General features: G+C 46.7%; 1 protein-coding gene across 1 annotated transcript in view; it reads right to left on the bottom strand.

Moving 5' to 3' along the window:
• Nucleotides 1-5,899: 5,899 nt before the first annotated feature.
• SLC6A12 (solute carrier family 6 member 12) overlaps nt 5,900-8,936 on the bottom strand; it is a 47,927-nt gene continuing 44,890 nt past the window's right edge. The window contains exon 15 of the mRNA XM_026868416.1: nt 5,900-6,077. Within this exon, the coding sequence (XP_026724217.1) occupies nt 5,934-6,077 (144 nt within the window). The 3' untranslated portion in view covers nt 5,900-5,933. The remainder of the gene's footprint in view (nt 6,078-8,936) is intronic.

The raw sequence follows: 8,936 nt of genomic DNA, 5'->3' as shown, positions 1-8,936 counted from the left end.
CTGTTACATGACTGATGTACATATCACACTGGTGCCAATGGGAGCCACAGTCCCCCAGCCCGCCTGGGGAATTCATACTCATCCAAAAGCATAACACAGAAAAATAACAGTGCCTGGACAGTTTTACCCCAAAATTATGAGATTAAGCCCCAGCCCTGGGCCAGTTCCCATTGCCAGACTGCCTTCCACCATCCTGAAGAGGCTAATCCAGGGTTTCTGATTTACACCGCTGTTCCTCACCACTGGTGGGATTTCTCTTCAGCAGCTCCTGGGCCCACCTGTGCGCTGCTTGAGGTATCTCAGCCCAAGGCCCCCTGGCTCCTGGAGAGCCTGGTCAAGAAACAGTGGCCTCCAGCTCTCAGGTCATCCTCACTTCAAAGCTAGTGCATGGGGAGGGAGGTTCATACTGCACGACATGGCAGTGGCCCTTCTCCAGGATACAGGAAAGTGACAAGTTGCATTTTTGTTTGGCAGTGGGTTTATTTCTCCATGAGGAAAAGAAGCTTGTTGCATTTCCCGTTGGCATGCGAGATCAACAATGGCACCAGACTGCTTGTAATCACTCACACTTCTCCAGAGACTACTATTGACACCATAGAACAGCAAAAACCTCACACTCGATAAAGCATATTTTGGAAAAGTCTAGTGGCCACTGGCAAATAACAAGTGTGAGCATACCTCCGCTCCAGAGCAGTCATCCTAGACAGCTAGCTAGATAGACCTATCCTGGCTGTAACCCGAACACAGCAGGAAAGCATTCTACAGCCTATAAAAAAAGGAGGAAAAAACTCAAAAGACCATTTCACAGCATGGTCTTGGCATGTCACCAAAAGCAAGACAGGACAGTGTCACCCACGTCTGGCTTTCCACAGCCACTGAAAGCATTTCTCCCTGGGAATCCCTTTCTTTTTCACATAGCTTTCCAAGCACAGGCTTGACAAACCAGAACAGGCAGCTCAAAAAATACATGTCCTTCTTTGCAGACAGTCATGGGTCAGGGATTCAAAACAACCAGGATTGTGCTCCGTGAGCAGTCAAGGGGGCAGAGCTTATTCCGAGTTTCAGAACAAAACAAAGCAAAACAAACTCTCCACTGCCCCCTGTCAAGTGCCGTTAGACACGTTTCTTCTCTTCCCTTAGCCCTAGCAAGAGATTTAGGAATAAAACCTTTGACTTTGATGCTCCAGCTCTTCCCTGCAGACCTGTGGGGGGGAACTGGATGGCAGCATATACACATCTTCTCATCCCTTCAGATTTTAAAAGTTAATTCTTGCTTTTTGAAAGTTTATATTATCTTCTCCTTTGATAAACATTACTCCCTTCTTACCCTGTTCAAACCCAACTTAACTAATTATTAAGAGGTACCGTACATAAGTGCATGGAACCTAATAAAGCAAAGAACAGCAAGACAACCTGACTCTCCCTATATCTTCATGACTGCAGATCACCTCTCTCTTGGCCCTTGGCTGTGCACACAAGTCCCTTGGCTACTGTCTCTTATTTCTACCTGGGCAAAGCCCACCTCCCTTCAAGACCAGGAAAGCACCTCACCAAGCCTCTCCTGCCACACAGCAGGAAAGCAAAAGCTCAGCAAAGTCCCCAGATGCAAGCACAAACCACACACACACACTGCAGAGCACCCATAAATCACACAATGTAAACATCACCCAAGGCCCGTGGTGTCTGAGAAACCAGTTTTCCCTGCTCTTCTAAGGGTTTTCACAAAGGAAAATGCCCTGCTCCCTCCAGCTCAGGCCCTACTGCCATTTGTTCTCTACTGGCCCTTGGCAAGGTGCAATACATGCACAGGATCAAGGGAAAATCAAGAGGTTTGCTGAGGACAGAGCTGTGGCTCCAATCCTTGGTAGCTAACCCCTGCACTAGGTCTATCATGGGCATAGCTTCACTACACCCAAAAAACTAAGATGCAGGCTGGAGGGAGGGCACAGCTGCATCTTTAGCTAATTGGGAGCTACAATAGATCACTGTTCTTTGCTTGAGGGGTACCATGGTCACCTGAGGCAGGGGAAGGTTTGAGAACTGAGCTCCAACCAAGATGAAATGCTACTGTAATTCTCCTTCCTCAAAAAACTATGATGTTGAGTGTTAGAGTCATGAAAATTGAAGATATCCTAAAGATGAGAAGAAATACATATTGCTCCATGCCGGAAAAAGGTAGAAGTGGAAGAATTGCTATAAGAGCCCTCCAGAACCTGGACACACCCTCCAGGGCCAGGATGGAAAGGGCTCCCCAGCTGGCTGCAGCCCTGGGGCTGTGTGAGGGACACCATGGTGTCTCCCTACCCAACCAGGCAGCAGTCCAGCCAGACCAGGAATCACCTTCATTCAGATGAGGACTTAAGGGAAGAGGCTTAAAAATAACACATTTCTCTTTGGGAAAAATAAACTTGCCAGAAGAGCACGAGAAGGGGCTTGTTTGGTGCACACAGAAATGTACGTAACCTCTCTGGCTGCAAGGATGGATGTGTGGTGGGGTTAGCATAGCAAGCAAGCAACTCTTTAACAACTTGTTTGCCTCTCTCTCTCTCTCTTTCTCTCTCTCTTCAAATTTCATCCAGTACAAGTTTTCAACTATGATTTCCTTCTTTTTTTTCCATTTTCCACTGTGGAAGGAAGAAGGGAGGGAAGGTTGAAGGGAAGGTGGCAGGAAAAATGGGAAGAAACAGAGAATGAAGTAAGGAGAAGAAAAATACAAGGTCTTTTGCCTTGATTCGTTTTTTAACAATTTTCTTGATTTTACTTCTGGAGAGAGGGGTGAAAATAGTCTTTTAATTAAAAAAAAAAAATAATCCAAAAGTGGTAATTAGGTGGTTGACAGATGTTTGTCCTTTCTTCTGTATACAGTGTTTTTCCTCTGACCAGGAGGAGCAGTGAAGTATTGCCCATCTCATAATTTCCCTTGGACTTCAGCTTCAAATGCATCACGCCTTGGCCTCTTATCAACAATTACAGGGGGAAAATAATCTCTTCCTCCTTTCCATATCATCCTTTCAATATGTAATCATCCCTTACATGCTGGTGGCACATAGGAAGGGAGCAGTTTTCCATCAGATAGACTCAGAAACCTCCAGAAGTGCCTACTTCGAGTCACTGATGGAGACCCATCAGATCTGTCATATGCACGCAGCAATGCCTGAGATGTCGGTGGCATTTTCCCTTGTTCCCCTGGCTGGGTGTACCTGGGGCTTTCCTTTAAACTTCCTTAGACTCTGTCAATCCGATCCAAAGCATCTGGATTAATTTCCTGATCCTGGGAATTTTGTCATTTCTCTCAATGGGAACAACAATACCTCCTCTGACTTAATTAAAATATGTTGCCTCCTGGCAGAGGTGGTGTGCTACTATCAGATTATACATAAGCAACAGAGGAACCAGTTCATGTGGTATTTATTTTCAATAACACAGCTCCGTATTTGTGCTTAAAATGGGAAAGTGATTTATTTCTATCTAGGATTTTTGCAGCGTTATCCGACAACCTCAGAAAAAGGAGGGAACACATCTCCACAACTTCTCTGGCAGTATGACACTACCTTACATCTTAAAAGCATGGCAGCAGGAGCAGAGGGGATAAATGTCCTACCAAGGGTGGTACAAGAAACCCATGCTAATGCCTAAGACTGAATCTGGATGGCAAGTCCCAGTCCTTTAACTTTCCTTTTAGTTGCTTGAAGAGAAGGTGGCAGGTTTCCTTCTCAAAGCCAATAGCATCATTCCAACCACGGGTACTGTCAAGGCAGCTGCAGCCTGTGCCTGAAACCAAACTTCTCATGCATAGCCCTGTGGCAGCTCTGAGCGTGGGGAAGTAGCTGCAGAGCATGCACCAAGTGCGCACCCAGCATCCCCTCAGGGCCAGTGACTCCTCTAGGTGATTGGGCTGTGCCACCCTGGCACTGCTGCTCCTTGGTGGACAAAAAAGACAGCCACTGTCTTTTGCTCCAGCTGCATGTGGAGATCCACTGCAGGGTGCTTCTCCCCCTCACCAAATCGTGAGCAACACCACTGGGAGGGAGAGGAAAAATACCATGAGCTCTTCCCATGACTATCACTGCAATGTGACATTTAGCTCTTTAAAAAGTAGAAATAAAATAAATGATGTCTTATGTGATGCTGCAGTCCTTTGCAGGGAACATGAATAAGGTTTGCCAGCTATCTCTGCCTTTACAGTAAATCATCTCCAGTCAAATGATAATCTCCCAGAGAGGTACAAATTTTTGTACTTGAATTTCAGTGTTCATTTCACCAACAATTTTTAGGTTTTAGTTTTTAAAGGAAATGAAAATAAATGGGAAAAAGATTGCTTTTTGCTAATTCACCAGTTAAACTCACAGAAAACTGCAAAAGATAAGGTTCCCATAGCAATTGGAATAGGCACCACGTTGCACAGATGAGGTCCGATTTTCCTACTTATTTTCAGTGCCAGTGGTTTATCTCCACACAGCACAGGGAAAAACAATTACTTGGAATGAGGAACAGGGAAAGGAGACTGTGATATCTCTGATTCATTTTAATGTCCATTCTCATGTGCTTTGTTGCACCACTATTGCAACACAGCCACGCACTGGTGCGTGTACCCTCAACCACGGCAAAGCTCCTGAGAGGAACTTGTCACTGGCTTTTCCTGTGGTTTTAGCTGTGAAATTCTGATAGGCATTCAAGCAGGTTTTAGCTGGGAGTTTTACAGCCCCTGCCTCCACAGGACAGAGCTGTCTGGCACCATACCAAATGCCACATCCACGCACGATCCCTCCCAGCCATCACCTCACATTCATGACTACCCTGGCAACAAGAGACCTTTAATACGACAGTCTGCTTCCAATGAACACATCTTACCTATTAATTGTTGCTTTATCTTGCCTGACCTTATGATTATTGCACCTGATTATGTCGTCTTTATCCTCTGAGCAGTCATCTGCAGCAAAGCCAATGGAGCACAATCCTTCTCCCACCCACACCCCAAAGATACTCTGCAGCACAGAATCAGGCCCATCAATTCCTCCGTTAATTCCTCTACAAAATGCCCCAGCAGTGCAGTTAAATTTGTGGGCGTGCAGTCCCCATGGTCTCATTTCTCCCTGCTGTGCTGCAGCTCAATTTTTATACCAACTGCTCTGGGACTCTTCCTGCACTCCATGAATTTTCTGAAAGAATTGTCAAATATTCAGCTGTTCCACTCTCAGATGCATTTTCATTGAGCTGTGTAGTTTTGACCAAGAGTGAGTGCCCTAGATAGTTATTCCTCACCCCCTTCCCAGTCTGAGACTGCCTTGAGATCCATCATCAATATCTGTGATTACATCAAACACCCTGTCACTCTCTTCCCTTTCAGTGACAACTGAAGCCGTAACTACTAATGCTGCAGCCTCCTTTTATCATTACCTATGATATGTTCCTGGCTCCCTCTCCCTTGTACATGGGTGACCTCACAATGCACTTTCCTTTGTCATCCTCCAGTTTATGTACTTCTGAACCTACTTACTTATTCCCTGTGCTAACCACCCCATCATTTTGTGCCTTTGCATCCCTAACTTTGCTCCTGCACACCTTTATTCTCTGATTTCTCTCACCACTGTGGTTTCCTTTCCTCCTTCCAATAAAACCACTTTTTTTTCAATTTTATTTTTTTTGTTATCAAGTTGTTTTTCTCTTCCCCACCAGTGTCAGTACTGAAGGACACTTCTGACAAAAGCGTGTTTGCTCTCTCCCCCGCTGCTGACAGGCAGAGTTGTCCCCAGGGTGTCAAAAGAAATGCTGTCCCCTGTGGGTGCAACCAGCTGTCTGGAAGGAGAGGATGTCCCAGATGCTTCTGTCTCAGATGTGAAGGAGAGAAAGGAAGAGCCCAGGAGAAAAAAGAAACCACTTCAGGAAGGAGAGAGTGAATCAGTCCAGGGTGTGGAGGAGACATCTGCGGTGCACTAGAAGTGGGTTTCTCTCTCCATGATGCTGAGCACCTCTTGGACTGGAGGGGACCATCCCTTGCGTTTCAGTTCGGACAGCCTCGCCACATGCTTCTTCGGCTGTGGCAGATCCTCCGCTGGGGAAATCAGCTGTGTTAGCCGCTGCAGAGAGAAAGTCTGTTAATTAAGCTGACAAACAAACTGACACCCAATAGTGATCCACAACCACTGCTGGGGGCAAAGGCATCTAGAGAGCTGATGCTCCCAGCTCCCTGCTCCTCTCTCACTGAACAGCTGTGAAAGGGAGAGGAAGGAGAGCAGGCTTGCTCTTGGTGACAATTATTCCACTTCTAGACTCAAACTTGGGCCGTGGACGGACAATCTACAGGGCTCCTCACAGACATGTTTCTGGGAGTAAGGATGCTAGGGATTAGCCCCACAGACATTTTCTGTGGCCATGTTAAAAACACCATAAAGCCTTTTTTCCCCTGTGCCAAGTAGCTGTGCTGCCCATTGACTTTGGAGGGAGCTGTGGAGCCTTCCAAATGGTCTGACCATCAGAAAGTGCTGGGCATCTCCTGATACGGTTCAAAACAGGGTGACAGGTGATACCTAACTCAGCGGCACTTCCCTCGTAAAGCAGTCCCTCCACAGACTGGTACCTGCCCTCAGGACATCCCAGATCCCCTTTTCCAGCCAACCAGATTATGATGGCGAATGCAGGGGTTGTGGGCCAGCTGCCTGCCCTTAGTACCCACCATCCTCTGCCAGGCATGGGTGCTGCAAGCTGTTCCACACACATGTACTCTAGTGTTGTGTCAGCTTTGGGGACTCTATTCTTAAAAAAAGCAAAGAACTTGGAGCTCTTTCTGCAAAAGGTGCTGGCCTGCAGAGACAGGTCCTGGTCTTTCTCATCCCATTTTTGGAGCCCCTCTGGTACCACACACCTTCCTGAGCACGTGGTCTCCTCCCAAAGCCAAGTAACACCTGATGTCCTGCGGACAACTGCCTGGCTCCGTGGGCCAGCGTTTGATTTCCCTGCTGAAAACTGACTTTCACAGTTACTTTTTCCATCACAAGCTGTTCAGGCCAGTGCACACTCCTCCCTTGCAGAGTGCATCACAAGCAGAGCAGGCAATTCATCCATGACTGCTCAAATTGATTTCAGTCCTTCCACTCCTTGTGAAGTGCACCAGAATCCCAGATTTTGCTCATTTTTTCAAAACTATTTGCCCCATGATTTCTGAAATTGGCCTTGGCCTGCAGCTGCTCTGTGAACCGTTCATCACAAGTTTTAAGTCTGTGAAGCTTGAGTTGTCTTAATCAGACACATTAGGAAACAACATTTGTGTTTCTTGGTCAGTCAAGTGTAACAAGAGGAATCAGTCTGTTGCAGTGAATGACCATAATTACCAACTACAAACTTGCTTTCAGTGAATGGTTTGCAACATTCAGTTGGAAGGATCTGTACCTGGAGGCATCTGTGTCAAGAAATTAATTCAGTACATTTCTGGGGTGTAACCAGAAAAAGAGAACAGGTAGATTTTGAGAAAATCTACAGGTGCAACTATTCCAGAAGATATGTGGTTGGCGTTGTTTCTCCTGTGAACTGGCCCAGGATTAGCAGTTGATTCCTTCCTGCATGCCTAAACCATATCCTTGCAAGTTTCTTCATACCAATAACTGAGAAGTCCCTGGAAATTACAACAATTAGTATTTAAACTGGGACAAATAGAAAAACCCTCCATCTGAAATTGGCCAAATTGATTCCTCAGATGTGCTGTAAAATAAGCATTAATACTACTCACAGCAACATTTCAGTCCAAGGGCTCAAGACACTTTGCAACAGGTGACAAATATTGCTTGTTTAGCAGGTGGGATATTTGAGCAATTACTTCACTGACAGCTCCATGTCCTCATCTAGACATATGAAACCCCTGAGCTGAGAGGAGTCAGACATTGTCAGCCACCCAGTTAAACTCTGGAAAACAGCCAGGGGAGAGGACAAATGCATTACCACTAAATGGTAACGGAAGAACAGGAGGGGGCTGTAAGAGGCAGGACTCAAGGTCTGAACTTGGAGCAAAACATATCGCAGCACCCTGGCACAAGATTGACCTGGAGTTCCTCATACTGGGAGGTGTACAGCTCCCAGCTCCTTGCCAAACTCTCTCTTCGTAGCCACCAATGGCAACCAGGAGGCCCAAGGGCCAAAGGCAGCTATTTCACAGCATCACACTTCTCCACGTTCCTGCCTGCATGGTTTGTGCCCCTCTCATTGTTTCACTGAAGACTTTCATTGCTCTCGTTCCCATCCAGGCCTTGCACTGTATCTTCTGAGACCGAGATGGGCATTAGCCAGCTCTGTCACAACTTCTGTCACTCCCTACTACGTCACATCTCCCAGCCAGTAAATAAGAGTTTCTGTGGGGATAGATTCACCTTCCCTGAGGCAATGGAACCAGTGAGGACATACTGCACCCAGCCTGTCTCTGACTGTGTTGGCAGTGCAGGGTCCTCCTCCCCGTGACCCCACAATGTGGCCGCCACACCTCCACCACAGCCAGAGGGATGCTCCCATCCCCTGTTCCCCTGCTCCCCGCCCCATAATTCTTCCTAGGACAAGGTTTCTACAGTGAAAGTGGACAGGCTTGGGCATGGCACAAGGTAGACCTTTACATCTTTGTGACCATGTCCTCTTCAATAACCATGGATAATTTCTTCAGAGAAAATAACATGGTTCTGACCTAGGACTAAAAGGGAAGCAGGAGCAAGGGACAAGAAGTAAGGGCAAAACAGATCCTGGTTTTGCACTTAGTTTGCACTGACACCAGCCAGTAACAGAAGAGGAGGTAAAGGTGATGGCATGCCATCTTTACTTACGTGACCAGCAGGACCACCTGAACCATAAACCAAATCAATCAGACCTCAGGTAGCCCACACTGAGATGGTCCTCTGCCATCCGTTGGAGCCAGCGTTAAGAGGCACTCTGCATATTGCACCAAGCATGGTGGTGCAATG

This window comes from Athene cunicularia (assembly GCF_003259725.1).
Source record: "Athene cunicularia isolate RWA chromosome 1 unlocalized genomic scaffold, athCun1 chr1_part2, whole genome shotgun sequence".
In the NCBI taxonomy this organism is placed as follows: Eukaryota; Metazoa; Chordata; class Aves; order Strigiformes; family Strigidae; genus Athene; species Athene cunicularia.
This window is presented reverse-complemented; position numbering and strand designations above follow the sequence as displayed.